Below are 20,202 nucleotides of genomic sequence, written 5' to 3' on the forward strand. Positions count from 1 at the left end.
TCTTGGCCGATTATAGATGCTATCTGTACAAATGTCTGCAAATCTTTTATTATTCTCAAAGAGTGAAATGATTCCAAAACAGAATCAACAGTAAATACAGAGCCAGCGATGGTGATGCTTGACTGTGCCGTGTCCTCCTCCTCTTTCAGATAACTCCATGAGCTCCTTGGACTGTAAGTATTTAATTTCTCTGCACAGCTGTGTGCCAAACTGAATAAACATGCAACATTTCTATAAGTTATAACCATAGAAAATGTATTTCGAGTGGTGATGAATGCTAGCGAGCTAAACCTCTGACCTACCTGAGCAGGTGCTGCAGCTGCTCTCGACTTTGTGACAAACTTGGCTTTGCTGTGCAGCTCTGCTTGCTTTAGCCAGACTCATTTCTCTCCTTGATAAATCATCCCTCAACAAAGATGCCTCTGCAGGCCCGACGCTCCTCTGCTCTCTTTGTTTAATGAGTCCCACAGAGGGAGTCGCCACAAATCTGTTTGGCTGTTTAGACTCAAGCCACTGCTACTGTTGAATCAGCAACTGCATGTTTTAGTTATTGATGCTGCTTTGTTGTGTCCCCAGCTCCAGAAATAGACGAGGCTGCAGTAATGCAGCTGGCGGAGATGGGCTTTCCGCTGGAGGCCTGCAGGAAGGCGGTGTACTACACGGGGAACATGGGCCCTGAGATGGCCTTCAACTGGATCATAGCCCATATGGAAGAGCCAGGTGAGCCAGCATCACGGCACAATGCACCGAGGATGGAGGATGATGTCGTGGTGGAGTGTGAAATTAAACATGTCACATGACCTCTACAGTCAGAAGTTCTGTACAAACATTTTTCTCAGTTCAGGGCTATAAACATGTTAGTGCTGGTATCAAATTACATGTTGGGACTTATTTGCTTTTTTTCACACATAAAATACTAAATAAAAACAATACAAATGCATTTTTTCCACGATGTACACTTTATATCACCAGAAGCACGCACCCACCCAAATCATTCAGTTCAGGTGTTTCAGTCACTTCTGTGGCTGCAGGTGTGTAAAGTCAGCTGCTGCAGACTGCTTCTACAAACAACTGTGCCACGAACAGGTCGCTTGCAGGAGCTCGGTGAATTTCAGCGCGGCGCTGTGATAGGACACCACCTGTGCAGTCCACTCGTTAAATTTCCTTCTTACTAAATATTCCACAGTCAACTGTTAGTGGCGTTATAACAAAGTGGTTGCAGTTGGGAACAACAGCAACTGAAGTGGAAAGAGAACTCCTCTGTGCCGAGTGTAAAGTTTGGTGGAGGAGGAAATTCTTAATGCTTCGACATGCCAAGATGTTTTGGACAACTTCATGCTCCTGAATTTGTGGGAACAGTTTGGGAACGGCCTCTTCCTGTTCCAACATGACTGCACACCAGTGCACAAAGAAAGGTCCATAAAGACGAGGATGAACACATGTTAGGTTGAAGAACACGACTGGCCTGCACAGAGTCCTGGCTTCAACCTGACAGAACAGCTCTGGGATAAATTAAAGCAGCGACTGTGAGCCGGGCCTTCTCGTTATAGTGTGTCAAAGTGCAACTAGTGTTTTAAACCTGCAAACATTCACAGCGAGGCTTCAAGACAGCATGGTGGTGATACGAAATGAGTGTGGGGAGAGTGCTGAGGATTCAAGGAGTAACTGTAATCCAGACAAAGGTAGAAATACTAGAGACAAGTAATAGAAGAGCTGCAGTGAAAACAGACAAAGTTTAGATGTTGGTCAGATTACATAAGATGTCTGTGTTGCATGTTTTTATCCACATATCAGCCAAAGGCATTTCCCCCACTGTGGTGCTGACAGAATGCATTACACAGACAGGTACGTTTATTTGTTGGGGACCTTTTTAAACACAGAGGTAATTGAAAGTGAGAGACGCATCACATCTCATGTTCTTCCATTGCATGCACTGTGTTCTTTTGTGTGCTGCAGGTGCTTATCTGTGCTCACCTGCGTGCACGATCGTCTCCAGAAACTTTGTCTGGACTGACTTTGTGTCTTTGTGCTGAGATGTTCCCCTGAGGTGCAGACTCACGTTTTTATTTCCCTGGTTGGCTGTAAAGGGCCTCTCCAGAGGAGTTTTTAAATGGGCTTGATGGATCTACAAAACGGGCTGCATTCAGGCTCAGTGACATCAGCTAAAGGGTCCGATCCTGCACGGAGGTTCTTTCAGCTTATTTTGGTTTGACAACTAAACCGCTGTTCACCTAATCACTTTAGACGCCGCAGTGAATATAAACAGCACGAGGGCTTTAAAGACAATGTGACACGGCCGTAGTTTAAGACTTCACATGCAAACATCTGCTCTTCTGTTCGGCAGCCTGACAGAGCGGCGTCTTTCTGTGGTATAAACACATCTGTATAGGAGGCGAGCAGAAGGACGCAAAACAAGGAGAACGAGACAGAGATGATAGGGGGAGATAAGTGGTGCGCAATTTAATTTATGGCAAGCAGAGTAATGAAGGCTGTGTTTATGGCCAACAGTAAGTCGTTCTATTGGGAGTGTCCTTGTTCCTCAGCGGTCATTGTGCACCTTCAGCAAATTCAACTAAAAGTAAGAGAAGTGTGTTGTACTTAAAAATGAGTATTTCCATTCCATGCTCAGTTTCACTGTTCAGCATATGTAAAACGTTCACCAGATATAAAAGTAATATTCCTTTGATTTCTCTTTTAAAAAATCTGATTGGCATATAGTTCATTTTAATGCGTTTAAAATAGCTACAAGTTGAAATGGTGGTTAGCGCTTTACTGTATCACAGACAGAAGCTCAAATATTCGGGTAAGCGTTTGATGACGGTGCAGGGAGGAATAAAACTCCCTTTTAGCAGAGAAACCTCTGGCAGGGCCAGGCTCAGGGAGAGGCAACCATCTGCTGCATTCAGCTGAGGCACCGAGGGTAAAAAGGGAAATGATGAGCATGGAGAGACAACAGACGACAAACAATAATAGTATGACAGTAAACACTGGGCTGGCTGGTGGAGCCAGTAAAAGCAGATGGTAAACAAGCAGCTCTGAAGCCAGAGATACCTGCAGGAAGGGACGGCGAGGACAGCGAGGGACAAACGCTAACTAAGACAAAGAGTTAATGATATGCAACAGTGGCATATAAGCTTGTGGAGGCTGAAATAGAGTAGATGGGAGGTTTTCAGGGACAGACCCAGACAGCATAAATAAGATTCAGGCTTAAAGAGTTTCTAATCCTCATCTTAAAGGCAGAGAGGGGAGTCTGTTTCCCACATCCAAACTGGGAGCTGACTGGGAACAGGCCAGAAATCTCTGCATAACATTCAATTCAATTCAATTTTATTTATACAGCGCCAGATCACAACAACAGTCGCCTCAAGGTGCTTTATATTGTACAGTAGATCGTATAATAATGGATTCAGAGAAAACCCAACAATCACATGACCCCCTATGAACAAGCATTTTTGGCGACAGTGGGAAGGAAAAACTCCCTTTTAACAGGAAGAAACCTCCAGCAGAACCAGGCTCAGGGAGGGGCGGGGCCATCTGCTGTGATTGGTTGGGGTGAGAGAAGGAAGACAGGATAAAGACATGCTGTGGAAGAGAGACAGAGATTAATAGCAGATATGATTCAATGCATCATGGGAATCCCCGGCAGCCTACGTCTATTGCAGCATAACTAAGGGAGGATTCAGGGTCACCTGGTCCAGCCCTAACTATATGCTTTAGCAAAAAGGAAAGTTTGAAGCCTAATCTTGAAAGTAGAGATAGTGTCTGTCTCCTGAATCCAAACTGGAAGCTGGTTCCACAGAAGAGGGGCCTGAAAACTGAAGGCTCTGCCTCCCATTCTACTTTTAAATACTCTGGAACAACAAGTAGGCCTGCAGTGTGAGAACGAAGTGCTCTAATAGGGTGATATGGTACTACAAGGTCATTAAGATAAGATGGGGCCTGATTATTTAAGACCTTGTATGTGAGGAGCAGGACTTTGAATTCTGGATTTAACAGGAAGCCAATACAGGAGAAACCTGCTCTCTCTTTCTAGTCCCTGTCAGGACTCTTGCTGCAGCATTTTGGATCAGCTGAAGGCTTTTCAGGGAGTTTTTAGGACTTCCTGATAATAATGAATTACAGTCGTCCAGCCTGGAAGTAATAAATGCATGAACTAGTTTTTCAGCGTCACTCTGAGACAGGATATTTCTAACTTTAGAGATGTTGCGCAAATGGAAGAAAGCAGTCTTACATATTTGTTTAATATGTGCGTTGAAGGACATGTCCTGGTCAAAAATGACTCCAAGGTTCCTCACAGTGTTACTGGAGGCCAAGGTAATGCCATCCAGAGTAAGAATCTGCTTAGATACCATATTTCTAGGATTTTCAGGGCCGAGTACAATAACCTCAGTTTGATCTGAATTAAGAAGCAGAAAGTTAGCGGCCATCCAGGTCTTTATGTCTTTAAGACATTCCTGCAGTTTAACTCATTGGTGTGTGTTATCTGGCTTCATGGACAGATAGAGCTGGGTGTCATCAGCATAGCAGTGTAAATGTATGCTATGTCTTCTAATGATGCTGCCTAAGGGAAGCATGTATAATGTAAACAGAATTGGTCCTAGCACTGAACCCTGTGGAACTCCATAATTAACCTCAGTGTGTGAAGAGGACTCTCCATTTACATGAACAAACTGGAGTCTATTAGATAGATATGATACAAACCACTGCAGTGCAGTACCTGTAATACCTGCAGTATTCTACCTTTGATTCCTTTACAAAACAACAAGCATATTTGCACTAAGGGAGGGAAGTGCCAATAGCAAACATAAGACCTTTTCAGATATGATTGAGCTTTTTTCTGTTTAAAAAATATTCAGTTCTGCATTTTACAAAGAGAAGCTGGTACTGGAGAAATATGATCAGCCTAGTTCCTGCTAGTACTCGTGCTGCAGCATTTTTTTTCACATTTACATCCTGATAATAAGGACAGAAATCTAGTTCAGAATACACTAAATGAACAGAAATACTGGACAAGCCACATGTTACACTCACAGGAGCTTTGAAGCTCGCAGTTACTGCGTCAGCAAAGCATTGGTGGCAATTTCCCATCAGGGACAATAAAGTTACCATTGACCATTTTGCACTCTGCACTCAGTGACTCTGTAACTTTACATGGTCACCCACTTCCTGGCTGAGTGGTTCTTCAATGCTTCCACTTTGCAGTAATACCACTTACAAGGTTATCGTGGATTATCTAGTAGGTGACTTGTCGAGTCGTTGGCGTTCTGTTACAGCATCACGCTCAAATTCAGTGAGATCTTCTCTTTAGAACAGTCCATTCTTTCACAAAGGTTCGCATGGCCAGGTGCTTGAGTTCATACACCTGTGGAACTGAAAACACTAGATTCAAAGATTACAAGGTGTGGCCTAATATTTCTGGGAGCCTGCCTTGGAAATACACCAGCCTGATTGGATGAGCAAAAGTACAGATGGTTGGCTTGATGGATGACCAATAACTTTTGTCTCTATCGTGCAGATAGATAGATAGATAGATAGATAGGTGCCTCATTTTCTCAGTACTTCAGCTAAAGGAAAGTAGTGATAGAGACCTGATTTACATGCAAGTCAAAGAAGACCTCTCTTTCAGGAAATGGCCTGATATTTCTAGCAATGGTATTGGAGGTTAAGTATATGCTGTCCAGATAGTGCATAGATGGTGTTTCTGAGGCTTTTTGTGCCAACTAGTTTAGTTTAGTCTGAATTGAGAAAGAAGAACATTACAGGTCTACAGTCAGAGGTATGAATTTACCTTATTTGAAACCCGAGACAAAGAAAAGTGAAGTGTGTCTGTGAGGTGAGCGGCCACGCTCTGCCAGAACAGCTCAAGTGACTCTAAAAGTCTCTGAAAGGGAGTCGCACACTTTCTTTCCCCTCATGTTGTTTGATGGTGGTGTGCACTGCAGTCTGGTTTCAGATCTCCCATTGGTCTTCACTTTAGTTTAGATTTGGTGAAACTGAAGGTTGTAGCATATGATTCACATCATTTTCATACTCACTGAATTACATGGAGACTCGTCATGAAGGGTGTTGTGTTTGGACCATCCCTGCCAGCCCCACAGAGCTGGAGTCCCTCAGCGTAGGGTCCAGGTGTTTCCTGGTGTTCGTTGCCAGCCTGTACATCTGTTTGGAGAGGCGTAAGCACCTCAACAGATCAACACTCGTGGTGTGCAGACCCCCCCAAGCAAACCTGACTGTGACAAACAATCCACAGGGTGCATTTGTGTGTGTCGTTTCCACTACAGAGCATCGGGATGCCTCCCACACGCCCTCCTAACGTGACCGTTTGCTGTTTCTGTGTTTGAAATATTCTTAGTGCCAGTTAGTCACACACCAGTCGGACGTCTGTGATCAGCTTTAATCGCTTTACAGTTTGAATTAGCGTTGTCTCTAGAAAATGCGACCTTTGACCTCCAAAGCAGAAGCGCACAGTAATTAGGTTAAACATAAATGGGAATGTGCTGCATCATTATTTTTTCCTTTGTCTCTTTTTCCTCGCAGACTTTGCAGAGCCGCTCACTCTGCCCTCCATGATTGATCCCGGCCCCTCCGCCGGTGACAGCCCCACGGGCGCCGCCCTGCTGGGCAACTCGCCCCCCGAGGAGAGCATTGCCATCCTTACCTCAATGGGCTTTCCCCGCACTCACAGCATCCACGCGCTGAAAGCCACGGTCAGTCTTCTGCCCACTATGTCCACTGGAGTCTTTCTAGCCACTAGCACAAAAAATGTTTAAAATACATCAGATAATTATTTTGGTAATTATCCAGGATGTCTTACAAATACCATTTTGTGTGACTGAAAAGGTCTTCTGCTGCAGTTCGTGAGAGCAGGGATTTGTTTTAAACACGAGGGGGACCCGACGGCCTGTGTGGACAGCGATGGTCAGCCTGTCTGAGCCGATAAGGTGGTGCCTGTATCTCAGCCTGTTTAACATGCAATACTTTACATATTTATATAGAAATAAATCAGAGCTGAGGACGGAAATCCGGACGACAAAGAACCACCCACGCGCTTCGCTGTCTCTGATGGGTTGGGGACAAAAACACAGCTCTGACCTCCAGGCACCATAAATGTTGTTAGTTTGAAACGCAAGAGGAAAGAAACTCTGACAATTAGTCATTCATTGAGTCATTAAAACGGGTAACAATCAGGAAAATACGGCCTGTAAACCTCGAAGAAACACTGAGCAAATGGAACAATGTGTCAGGAGGTGAAGTTGGTGTAAGGCGGCGTGGTGATTTTAAACAGAGGGCAAAGTGCAGATGTGATTGGTCGTACATGTCAGAGGGATTAGAAATGTCTGCATTTAGCTGTAATCCCAGCAGCCTGTCAGGTTTAGGAACAGCTCACGGCTCACTGACACTTTAACTCGCTGTATCATCACATAAGATTCACTTTGAATGCATTCATAGTGTTGATTTATTTTTTCAATGAGTCAAGCGTGATACAGTTGCAGTAAATCTATCAGTGTTGTTTTGAAATGGCCTCTGATTCTCATCTTTCAAAGTGCGCCCTCAGCAAAAATAGCCCAGCAGACTGTTAGTCAGACGCACAAATAGACACACCAGGCTTCTCATCATCAGTGAGCCCAACTCGCTGCCTGCCTCCGTGTTGTTGAAGTGGAAAAAAGCTCACGTTGGTCCTGAGGGATGGAGGTGTGAAACAGAGAAGCGGTCTCAAGTCTTGGTTCATTATTAGCACAAAATTAGGAAGAAAAAGAGAGTTGCTCTTCAAGCGCAGTGACCCGCCCGGCAACATCAGGCAGCTTAACTCCTCATCATCCCGACATGCTCCTCACGCTGACATTCCCCAGGCATCACACCTCTATTTTGGACCGAACGCAAACATCCTCTGTGGAATAATGAGCACAGGCAGATGTTTGCGTTCACCTTTCTAGTAAATAATTGTTCATTTAACACGTTCCTAAAAGTGAGACTGCTTTTTATGAGGAGTTTATCCAAGATGCACTGGAGCTGTGGGGGAAAATAAATCCCCCCAAAATTCAATCATCAGCTCTGGTTTTATTCCCACGAGTACTGCTTCTACTGTCACTGTTGATTTGAGCATTTCAGGAAATAATTTTTCCAGGAAAAGCAGAAATATTTGTGGGTGTGGTTAAGGATGTAGAGCAGGTCATCCACTAATTGGAAAGTTTGTAGTTTGATCCCTGGCTGCTGCAGCCTGGACAAGATGCTGAACCCCGAATTGCTCCCAGTGCATTCACTGGAGTGTGAATGTTAGAAAAAAGCTGCTTGTATGAATGTGTGTGAATGAGATAAAAGTGCTTTAACCTCCTAGGACCTGGCGTCCACATATGAAGACATCACATTTTGGGTTATTTAGACCAAAATACTCCATTTTGCTCTACAAAGGCCTGAAATCCACTCACGAGGACATTATACTGCTACTGTTCTATCAGAATTTTAAACAAATATCCTCATGTGTGGCTCCTATTTTTCATAAAAACTCAAATAATGTAAAAAAACAAAATCTGGTAATTCTTTGTTTTTACATTCATTGGGCCCCAATGTGACCAAATATCAAAGAGAAATAAAAATGCATGTCGTGGAAGAGTTCGGGTCTTAGGAGGTTAAGAAAAGCCCTTTGTATAAGAACCGGTCCATTACCTGGTGAGCATGTTCACATCTGCATGAGAAGAAGAGATTCCCTATGGTTCTTAGCATTCCTGGGATATTACGGCCTTTTTAGTTCTGAATGTCAGCGAGCTGACCGTGTTTGCGCCGCTTTTGGCATTTTACAGAACAATAATCTTGAACGAGCTCTCGACTGGATCTTCACCCACCCGGAGGAGGAGGAGGAGAGTGATGCCCTTTCAGACATGGCTGACACAGAGCCCAATGACAACGCCTTCTCCAACGCCAACTCGCACAGCGACTCCACGCTGTCCCCAGACGGAGACGCGTCGGGCCCCAGAGTCAAAGACGGACCGGGACGTGAGTGACTCTGCACGACCGCCGCTCCGACAGAAACATACTGCTTCTCTGCCCTTGAATTTAATCTCGACATTGTGAGCGTCCACGGGCCATTTTAGCCCCAGTCAGGTCTGATTATGACGCGTGCTGTACCCACGTGCTGCTGGGCACTGGATTTCAAGGTGTAGCAGCATCAAAAAACAATTTAAATTCCTTCATTTTATCCCCACGTGCTAAATACATCACCTGTTTTTAAGTTAAAACTGAAAATGAGCACTTTATTAGATAATTATCACTTTAATTGTTTTTCTGTAAATATGCGTTAGTTTGTCACTCACTGACTTTGTTCTTCTTCTTTTTCTAAGGATATGAGCTCTTCGCCTTCATCAGTCACATGGGAGCGTCCACGATGTCTGGACATTATGTTTGTCACATCAAAAAGGAGGGACGGTGAGCGGCACGCAGTGTTTCATGTTACAGAGCTGACGACCTGTCACAGAAACATCTCTGATGTCTCATCTCGTTGCATTAACTGTGTACAGATTTATTATTGTTTTTAGTTCTACGATAGTTCACCAGTCTGGCTGCGTGCTGCTGGATCATAACTGAGCCTGTTTCCTCTTTACACTGAGTAGAAAAAGAATAATGAACCCATTAAATCTTTTCATTCAAATTTGAGAAAAATGACACTTTAAAAGCATTTGTGTGAATTTAATGTGCACTTCTCCCGCCTGCAGGTGGGTGATCTACAACGACCACAAAGTGTGTTTGTCAGAAAGACCTCCAAAGGACTTGGGCTACGTCTACTTTTACCATCGACTGTCGAGCAGTTAGACCGCTGCTCGCTGCGCCGTGTCCTTTAAATAACCACAGACCCAGAAGACTGGCAGACAACTGTGACGTCTCAGTGGGAACGATGGGATAACCTCTCCGACCAGCTGCTTGCCTTATTGTGATGTCATTCTGGAGCAACCAGGAACTCTGGTCAGAAGGGAAAGCGATGTGCTTTTTGTGTATTAGTGTTATGCTTTAAATATCAGTGTTTGTGTTCAAAGAAAGAACATGTCTTTACAGTGTTGGTACAGAGGGATCTGTGCAATTTCTACGATTGTGCTCTTTACACGAAACAACGCCACATATCAACTCTCAGTCTTTCTCCTCTTCTCTGCCTTCAGTCACTGTGCCGTTTTTTCTTTTTTCCCAAAGTGGTGCATTTTATAAATGTGTACTTAAGTGCAGTGCTTCACTGCCAGCCCTGCTCTGAAACTGCAACAACAAACAAGAAGCTCCTGTGCTGCAGGGGGCTTTGCATTGAATGTTTTGAGAAACTGGAAAGAGAAGAGGAGCGCGATGCTCCTTCCACAGTGCAATCCCAAGTGCTTCATGTAAAACATTACAAATATGAAGCGGAGCAAAATTCACTAAGAATGAAAAGGTTTTGGTTTTCCACACATGGAAGTCACCACGTGAGTTTCAGAGTGATAAATGGGCATTAACTCGATTCGTCCCGGTTATGCTCGAGGCCGACGTGTACGTTTGTCACATTTAATGAAAAACCTTCAACGCCCTGATGCGCCGGCTGTCAGGATGTTAGTGTCATTTCTGTCCCTGTTGCACTTTTTTGACTTTTTCCTGTACCTGCACTGTACTTGCCAGTCACAAACTACCAGGACTCATGTCTGAAGTGCGGCACTGCCAAGGAGATTATATTCATTTGATTCGATCTAATTAAGGCCAGCCTGGCTGTCCAGTCGTCCCTGTTCAGGGAGGTTGCATAGTAACGTAGGTGAACCTTTTGTGTACATAATTTTTGCTCAAAGTGCAAAATATCTGCAAACTCGACATAACTGTTACTGGGCTGCACCTGGCTCCCGCTGGTTCTTTTATCACTCTGACAGATTCGGACTGTAGCCCAGAAGCTAAAACGATTGTTTCAGGCCATGTAAGTTTGAATGTTTTTGTCTAGAGCAATATGCACTAATAACCAAATCTGCTGTTGAACAGCTGTACGAGAACAGCTGTACAGTGACCGTACCTCCTCTGAATGTATACACTCGTGGTGCTCGCTGCAAACAAAACACTCAGACATGACTGTGATGCTACAGCGGGCCACTCTTTAGGGCCTGGAGCTGGTCTAGCCTCCAGCTCTCTGCTTTATCTGCTCAGTAATATTCATAATGTGCAGGATGGATTAAACACTGTGCTCTTGACTGTCAGTATCTCCATACTTGGCTTCATATCTTTATTTTTATTCACGTTTTATTCATCTCGGAGAGCGCGGTCTGCTTCCGGTAGCATATTTGAAGGTGGAGTTCTGCTCAAATTAATCGTAATTTATCAAACGTTGAATTACAGTTAATTCTTTTAGGCTCTCGTACTCAAAGGGAAGACGTGCTGTTGACAAAGAGGGTAGAAAAGAAAAGCAGAACAGCACCACGATGGTTTCTACGGGCGTTTTTCATTGACACAGACAAAAAACACTAATTTATATAACAAATCCATATGACTCCCCTTTAACAACACTGTGCCTCGATTTCCCTGAGCAAATCTTAGCCTCTTACCAGAGAAACTGTTTGTCTATGCATTGGGGAATACTAAACATCTCTATGCAAGTCTTGTGTTTGTGCCTCTCGTCGTCGCTGAGTGAGTGACAAGCTTTTGCCTAATGATGGGTAGCTGTCTCTGCTCCTCTCGTGGTCCCGGCTCGTTGCCGTCTTTCTGTCCTCGTCTTTCAGCTTTCTCTCCAGCTCCGTCGCTTCCATTCTTCTCTACCTTGTTTAAAACGTAATGGTTCATTTTGTCATATAAAAAAGGTTTTTTCCACTGTCAGCATGTTAACTAGAGATGGACATTTAGTCGTCTGGGTTGTACCGTTGTACTCTTGTGAGCTTCATTCTCTTTTTCTCTCCATTTAACTAAATGTCAAAAAGCTTCTTGACCTGTTTCTAATCTTTCTGCCTTTTTTGTCAGTTCTGTAGTTTTCATTTCAGAGCTCTCCTTGAACTGATTATTTTAAGCTGACTTTTGTAATGTATCCAAATATGGCTTAGGTGTATGTGAACAGAGTCATGGCAGTCCAGTGTACCAGTGGCACTGTTTACTTACGATGTTTGGATCATTTAATAAACGACATGTTTGTTGAGACCTGGCTTCATCGTGTCGGGCAGGAGTCGGCACAATAAAGACACGGGAGTGTCGAATATATAACAACACTTTATTTTAAAAGATTACTTTCATGTTGTACGTTCCAAAGGTGCTAATGCTGACCTCGTGATTATACAGGGAGAGTAATATGCATTATAGTAGGTGTTTCAATAAACGAGTGGCTGTATACAAATTACATTATTTCTAATTTCATCCCTCAAAATATATTATTCATATACGTGTGACGCAAATAAATGATAACAAGGTGCACGTTCTGAACCGGAGCAGTGGAGGAAGTACATATGCAACAGCAACCTCAATGAGCCCAACCAGTGAAGCCATCACGAATGCTTTATGGATTTTCTGTACCCTAAGCACCAATTCCCACATTTTAAAAGCACAAATCTTTTAGAGATAATAAAAGTGGACAAAGCCAAATAAAAAGTGTCTTATTGATACACAAAAACAAAGTTATTCCAGTGAAATGAAGAATAATGCCCCTCCTTTGGAGTCTTTTTATTCTGTTTTGACCTTTTTTCTTTTTCAGTATCATTGTTTCATTAGAACGAAGAATTATTTGTGTGTCTGGGTATTTATTCGTTTTTTCAGTTAATAGAAACATGCCGGAGCCAAAGATGTGATCGCCTCATTAGGATCGTTAACTGGACAGTTCATTAGGTACACCTTGCTAGTACCCCTGCACACATTTTTAATAAATTCAATATGTAATTAAATCTTATTTTATCCAAGAAGCTGAATGGAAACATTTATCAGCGTGGTCATTATCAGGTAGGCTGCTGTGTTTAAATGATGCTCATTTTCATACCAAGGGGACCAAAATGACCCACTGACACAGGCAGCCATGTTTTCATGCTTATGCCAAATTCTGACCGAGCCATCCGAATGTCAGGAGAAGCCAAGGAGCATCAGACCAGACGTGTTTCGAATCTTCAGTTTTGATGGTCCGTTTCCTGTTCTTAGCTGACAGCAGTGGTTACATGTTCACAGATGCTCTTCTACATCTGTTGCTCCTGGTTTCAGACTACTCTGTGTAAACTATAGAGATCCAGAAGTCAACAGTCTCTGAAGTAGTCACGCTAGTCCTTCTGGTACCAACAACCACATTCAGAATCACATCTGCACTGTGTGACTGCCACACGATCTGCATCTATGCAGCTGAACAGGTGTACCTAACACAGCAGTCAGTGAGCGATTGTATTTGGTCTGTTTTCACTCCATAAAACTGCGTAACTCTCACCTTTGAACACTTTAGGTCTCCACAATAGAAGACACGGTGAGCAAGTCTGTGTAAAAGCTGTGAATTTGAACTGTTGTATGACTGTCCACTTTTACTCTCCCTCTTTCTTAAGTGTAAACAGAACTAATGAAGTGATTCTTGCAAACATTAAAACCTTATAAAAACAGCTGTTAAAGGGTCACAGCAGGTTGTGAAAGTCTACATAAAAACTTTTCAGCACTAAAGAGTTGTGCAATAACAGCTAGACAGCTTTATAGGTTGGGGTCATTGCAGTGGTTACAAACATGTTTGTAATTTGTAGAAGTAATAAATATAACATTTGTGCATAACTATGATTATCCAGTTCATTAGCCAGTATTCAAGCTGAAGTGTGTTTGCAGTGTGCTGTGCCTTAGACTCGTTATTTTGAGCCTCTCACACTTCCATGCAAGAAAAAGCATCTTGTGTAGAATACATACTGTTTATATACATCATGTTTTGTCAAAGTTTGCGAACTTAAAAGTGCATTATAGCGATATTGCAAGGAAACCTCATGATATATTTACTTTTCTGGGGGTCGGAAGAGAAAGCACTTCCATGTATGTCATGCATACGAATGAAAACGTCATTAAAAAAGTAGAAATGTAAAGGATCTAACATGCAAACAGCCTCAGTTTGTTGCACAGGTGCATGCGTTAGGCTAGGTCAGTTCACCTGAGAAGGTACAGTAGTAGGTTCAGCAAAATAAAGAAAACTGCATCCTATCTCAATGCACTATGGAATGATGTGGACGGCAGAAGAAGGTTGTGGCCCAGCAATGTAAGATTTCTTTAAAAAACATGAACCTGTGGTAACCTGTAACGAAATGGAAAAGAGCGAGGGCCTGCGACCTCATAAGACAACTAGAGTTGATTTTGTAAAACACCTGGGAGCACCTGGGAGGACAGGCATGCCAGGTAAAAATGTGGAACAGCTCCTGGCCTGCAGAACCTCTCGCTGATAGGGACCTCCTACAGGGTTGAGTTAACGCTTTAGCAAAGAAAACTGGAGGGGGATCGTCGTGCACTGGACTACCACGCTAGCTGCTCTGTGAGCCTAAAGGTGGAGCTTTGAGCGAAATGCAGCACTCACTCTGACAATGCTAACATACTGATAACATACTGATAATATCTCCTGTGTTCAATAAGGAGAGATCAAGAACTGAACATGATTTGTTGAGACAAAGAAATGAATGTATTTGGCGATCAGACTCTGGTGACCCATCTTACCTGTCCCAGCAGGAATAGGATTTAGGACAGGACCCCCTGGAGTCTAGACGCTGGTGGTGGTGAACATGAAAATAGAGATGGGGACGAGGTGGGTTGTGCAAATGACAGTCTGAAAGGGAGAGCAATGAAGAGCACAGATTTAAACCAGAGTGGAAGCTAATTGGCTCAAAGAAGGCAGGCAAGAAGGTGATTGAACGAGAGTATTATGACTGGGTGTGAAAGTGTGGCAATGATCTAAAGAACAGAACAGCGGCTGAACAAGAAAGCAGGCAGGTGAGGGATTGCAGAGCTTCCATATCGAATTTAACCACAAGCTTTATTATATTAAAACGCTGACAGCCAAATGGCTCTAAAGGTAGCTCGATGCAGGTTCATGGCGCCGTCGCAAACTTTGCAGTTATTTGGGCTAAACCCATTCTGCCGGCCGAGTGACACTTTTGTTTTTGGGAGACGTGCTGGAAGCAAATTTCACGCCACCCCTTTCAGTCTGGGCCAAACTGGCAGACAGACCCTCGCTGGCATGTATGGAGCTACAAGCATGCTTAAATTTGACTTCCACAGTAATTTAATGCTAATCAAACAGAAATCAAACATGAACTCCTGGATGTAAACCTGATTTGTTCCAGCGAAGGATACCTTTTATCATCGTCCAGTCTCCCACCGTGAAAACATTTGTGCATGCACCCCTGCTTTGGCCTCGTTGCCAAAGTCGCTGTTAGCTCCCCTCTGAGGCCGACTGTTAGAGGCATGCACATATGTGCTGTGTATCTCTGACTTCTCGTCTAGTGTTTGATCTATTTATCCTGGTTGTGTGATAAATAGAGTCTGTGCCAATATTTTTTTAAGTATCTGGCAAGTAGAGCAGCTGATCTTTTTTCATCGGTGGCGGTGAATTTGATGGATGCAACTAAGGTCAAAGACGCCATGTCCGTGCAACCTGGTTCTAAAAGCAGAAGGCTGCACTCTTTGTGTCGATCAGTCTTTCTTTTAGTCAGAGCTTCTGACCACTTTCTCCCTGGGAGAACACTTGTTTTCATTCTGGCAACTTCCTGATGAAACACTTCTTCTTGTACAGACCGTGACACCCCGGCTGTACAGTTTGGAAGATGAATGGCTCTCACACTGGTCTCTGGTTCTGCCTGATAGTCTTCTTTCCAAACACCGAAATGACGCTTCCTTTCAGTCTGCCGAGGCAGACGGGGACCCGCAACAATTCAGAATGGCAACATAAAACATGACCTTTTGCATAGGAGCTACAATAAAAACCCTCAGACCGTGGACACGCCTGATAAACACCCGAATGTGCTGAGCTATGCAGTACAGAAGATTATCTATCATTTACTCTGTTGCACAGCGAGGTACAGGGTATTCACTTCAGAAAGTGACTTTCAAACTAGCAGCAGTGATGCAAGTGAAGCTGTCAGCTAAAAAGTATGTCTAAGGAAAAGCTTTCGTCCTGCAGCAGGAGAGTCACTGTATTTACACAATCATGTTTTCTGCAGATGCATAACCATCTCGAGTTTGAACATCAACCTGATGTGATTTGAAGTGTGTGGTGAAACGAACAGCGTTCATCATACATGTGCAGCATTCTGCCCAAGCTTACGTAAATATTCAAATCATGCATTATGACTATTAAATGCATGAGCCTTGCTGTCTTTGGAGGAGCAGCAAAGACACCAGTGACGGCGTCAGCAGATACTGACAACAGAAAACAAACTGAGTCAGGTCAGCTAAAATAAAAAAGGACTGAATAATGTGTACAGTAGTCATTAGTAACTCTGAAGCCATCCCAGAACTAGCAGAAGAAGATAAAAAGAGATATTTTTAGACTTGTTAAGAATAATGTTTTCATATGCTAAAGTTTGAAAAGACTAATGAAGGTTTTATAGATTGCTGTTGCCCAGCTTTTCTGTGTTTCTGCAGTCAGCTTAAAGGGAACAAAGAGGAGCTAGGAGCCAAAAGAAAGGAGAGAAAAACCGAGCGAAACAAAAATTAGTGGCTCAGAAAGCTTTCAAGTTCAAAAGACAGCAGTTATTTAAGAAAATGAAACTAGTCTGAAAATGGCTTAGTGTGGGTTTTTTCTGTTTTCATAAAAATAGTATAAATAAATATTGTTGGTCGCATGCTTTTGAGTAAGGCTTGCACATTCCACTCGGACTGAGGAAGTTATATCTGTTTATCTGATGTGCAAAGGGAAAACCTCTAAAAGTATGTTAATTTGAAACAAGAATCCAGTTATGAAAATGCTTATTCATGCAGTATCATTATTTTCCCATTGAAAGGATGAAAATAAGCCAGGAACAGAGCTTGGAGTTCCAGGTTATACGCTGCAGTCTTTGTCATTTGCTCACTAAATCCATCCTTCAGGAGTCAAATGTTTTTTCCTCTCTTTTCTTTGAAAACGGCCTGTGAGGTCTGCTCTATCAGGCTCGTACAACCGTCCGTCTCTGCCGGCTCTGTTCCGCTGGATGAGTCAGTTTTTAATTGATGTGTCCTCTAAGGCATTGCTCGTACAATCTTTGCCCGTCCTTGTGCTCTTCAGGGAAATCACAAATTACAGTGCAAATCCAACACAGAGCAGTCCCTTCAAACCCTTGGAAGAACCTGTCCCCAGAACTGCTCCGAGGTACTTGGGTGAAAAATATAATAGCTTTGACGACTGTAGTTAATTTGGACACTGTTGTCTCTGACGTCCATCAGTCCATTCTGACTGTGCACTTTGGACTTTTGGCTGTTGGGTAGAAATCAGATAGTAAGTGAAGAGGGGGCAGATGTTAGCATTACTGCCTCCTGGTCGTCAAATGTCTAAGTTGAAGGCCCGCATGAGATGATCCAAGTCGCCGATATTTGCAGCCTGGAAGAGTTCAGGCTGGTCCATCATGGATAAAGCTATCCTCAAAGCCGCCCAGATGTTTCCAGACATCACCTGGTGGGACTGCTGGCGACTCCGGCTTTTCCTCTGAAGGCTTAAGGCAGTCAGGAAGTTGCTGGCCGCCTCTCTGGGGAAGAAGGAATAAAAGCAAGTCATTGCATCACAAAATTCCATCAGCTGGTCTCCTCAGTTCTGAGACACGTACAGACTGTTGTTAAAAGAAGAGGCGATACTACACAGTGGTAAAGATGACCCTGAGAAATGTTGCTGCCATCAAACAGGAAGAAACCTTGGACAAATCCAGGCTCAGGGAGAGGCCCGCCCAGTCGGTTGGGGTGAGGGGAGGAAGACGAGACCAACTTATTTTGCACAACAAGAATATAAACAAAAAGGCCAAAACATAACAAACCTTACTGCACTTGATCACTCTGCGAGACGTCTCAAGCAGATGTCTCACCTGCCAAACTAACAGGACCTGTGTGGTTGCATTAAGGCAACTGTGCAGACATTTAAAGCTACCTCAACGTCAAGGCATTTCTTGCGTTTTAGTGGTAAGGTTTAGAAAACTTACTCATTTGAACTAGAGTAAATTTACATGAAGTCCTGTTGTTTCTATGACTATTTCTATGCTTTTATTTTGTTAGTGTCTATGCTATTTATTTACTTCGGCCACTGACAGCTGTCTAGTGTTGGTCAAGTTACTTGAAAAAAGTAATCAGTAACTAATTACTGATTACTTCCCCCAAAAGTAATCACATTACTTTACTGATTACTTATTTTCAAAAGTAACTAATTACTCAGTTACTTAGTTACGTTTTAAAAACACGATTTACAACCTGAGTAGGTGATAAAGTGATAGATCTTTCAGCCCAATTCTACTTTTTCTGCATAATCCATCATACAAAATGTAATCAAATGGAAAAGTCTCTTTTTAAAACTTGTTTTATTAGTTTTAATCTTTTAACTTTATGCATCAAGCAAACATTTAATTATATGCAACATTCTCTGACTGGAAGAAATTAGTTTAACATTTAAACCTATTTTCTGCACATTCCACACAAAATAAAGTATTTTTTGTGTTTACACTCAGTCTTTCAAAGTAAAACACAGCAGAACATAAATAAAGTCAAAGACTCAGCGGTCCTGTTGCTCTATTTTCACCTGTAAAGCAGGAGTGGGGTAGGCGGAGGTTTACCCTGGTGCAGGTGTGCCGCGGTCAGTGGAAGAATCCGCGAGTTTCTCTGTGAGTTTCCCATTACGTCATAGCTACTCGGTGCTTGTTGGAAGTTTAGGGGTTTTTTTCGCTGTAAAAAGAAGTTTTCTTCCCACGCACAGCGGACACTAATGTTTTTGTCACTTTTTATGGAATCAAACTCAAAGTAAGGTCAGTACTTCCACGCTTTAAACGCTGCACGCTCATACTCTCTCTGCACTCGAGATATGATCCACTGTTGATCTGCACACAGCTGTTGTCACGAACGTCGCTGTCATGAGACATTCTCGCAAAAAAATCAGGGTTTCAGTAACGCAGTAACGCAGCGTTTCATACGGGAAAGTAACTGTAATCTAATTACCGTTTTTGCAATAGTAATAGTAATAGTAATTTGCAATAGTAATCCCTTACTTACTCATCATGTAACGCGTTACTGCCCATCTCTGAGTGTAACTGGCTGAGTTTGGATATGTCTTGATGTCTGCTCATGTCAGATTTCTGGTTGTGTGCTGCTGCTTGTATTTCTACGCTGATAGTAGCTTCAATCTGAATATTTTCTGTTTGTGGATAAGCATTTGCCTTTTGGGTGTTGTCTGGCAGGTACATATTAAAACTCATATGAATGCATATGATTGGTATCATGAGCAGAATTGATATGTGCAGACAGTATTCCACTCACCACACGAGATAAATGATTCATAAGAAGAGATCTTGTGCACCAAGTCACACATTTTGCAATTTAGATTCGAGCTGCAATAATAAATCTATCAACAGGAAATTAATCAGCCACATTTTGATTTTTGAGCCAATATCGTCTGCAGCCTTCTCAGTGTGAAGATGTCATGCTTTTATTTGGCATTTATGAAAACTCACATATTAACTCTGTGCATTGTCTTACTTCAACTGCTGCCCTTTCTGACCTACACTTTGGCTGTTATGCTTATTAATTCTACTCCACTGCATTACGCAAAAAGAATAGAAATGCTATCCCACTCACAGATCACTCACCTGTGTGCCCCCAGGTTAATACAGCTGATGCCCAGGTTGTAGCGGGACCGGATAAACCCCGGCTGCAGCTCCAGGGCTCTTGTGTAAGCCTCCACCGCCTCCTCGCTTCGATCTCCATTCGCCAGCGTGGCCCCGAGGCGGTTCCACAACAAGTAGTCCTGCACAAGAGTGCGAGTCATCGGTTGATTGAGGAATAGGAAATGTCAGGTAGTGAAGGTTTGGTACAGCTCAGTGTGGTGTCAGATGCTGCCAGCCTAAATAACCAACATACTCAAGACTTGCATTCAGTCATTTAGTGCAATTTAAAACTCATCAGCGACATCGCTTCAATTATTATTTAATTATTCAAGGCTTAAACGCTGTCCACCTTTGAAGGACCTAAAAATCAGCTTGCAGTGTCTTTAATACAATAGATGGACTAATTAGGACTTGGATAATCTGGGCTGCTGCGCATCACATGGCCTTCCATCTGCAGTGACAGCGTGAC

General features: G+C 43.0%; 2 protein-coding genes across 7 annotated transcripts in view; one reads left to right on the top strand and one right to left on the bottom strand.

Moving 5' to 3' along the window:
* usp13 (ubiquitin specific peptidase 13) overlaps positions 1 to 12,188 on the top strand; it is a 33,613-nt gene extending 21,425 nt beyond the window's left edge. For 2 of the 3 annotated variants that reach the window (XM_085266024.1, XM_085266022.1), the window contains exons 16-21: positions 150 to 173; positions 577 to 720; positions 6,538 to 6,707; positions 8,799 to 8,991; positions 9,336 to 9,420; positions 9,708 to 12,188. In XM_085266024.1, coding sequence (XP_085122150.1) covers positions 150 to 173; positions 577 to 720; positions 6,538 to 6,707; positions 8,799 to 8,991; positions 9,336 to 9,420; positions 9,708 to 9,804 — 713 coding nt within the window. In that variant the 3' untranslated portion in view covers positions 9,805 to 12,188. The remainder of the gene's footprint in view (positions 1 to 149; positions 174 to 576; positions 721 to 6,537; positions 6,708 to 8,798; positions 8,992 to 9,335; positions 9,421 to 9,707) is intronic. The other variant, XM_085266023.1, reaches the window with a different exon arrangement.
* The window catches only part of pex5la (peroxisomal biogenesis factor 5-like a), a 128,491-nt gene continuing 120,457 nt past the window's right edge, over positions 12,169 to 20,202 (bottom strand). For all 4 annotated transcript variants that reach the window (XM_085266028.1, XM_085266026.1, XM_085266027.1 and 1 more), the window contains 2 exons: positions 19,716 to 19,873; positions 12,169 to 17,621 (listed from right to left, as the gene is read on the bottom strand). In XM_085266028.1, coding sequence (XP_085122154.1) covers positions 17,420 to 17,621; positions 19,716 to 19,873 — 360 coding nt within the window. In that variant the 3' untranslated portion in view covers positions 12,169 to 17,419. The remainder of the gene's footprint in view (positions 17,622 to 19,715; positions 19,874 to 20,202) is intronic.

This window comes from Mchenga conophoros, linkage group LG23, assembly GCF_057382185.1.
Source record: "Mchenga conophoros isolate Kocher_MC1m ecotype Shallow Benthic linkage group LG23, M_conophoros_male_GT1.1, whole genome shotgun sequence".
NCBI lineage: Eukaryota > Metazoa > Chordata > Actinopteri > Cichliformes > Cichlidae > Mchenga > Mchenga conophoros.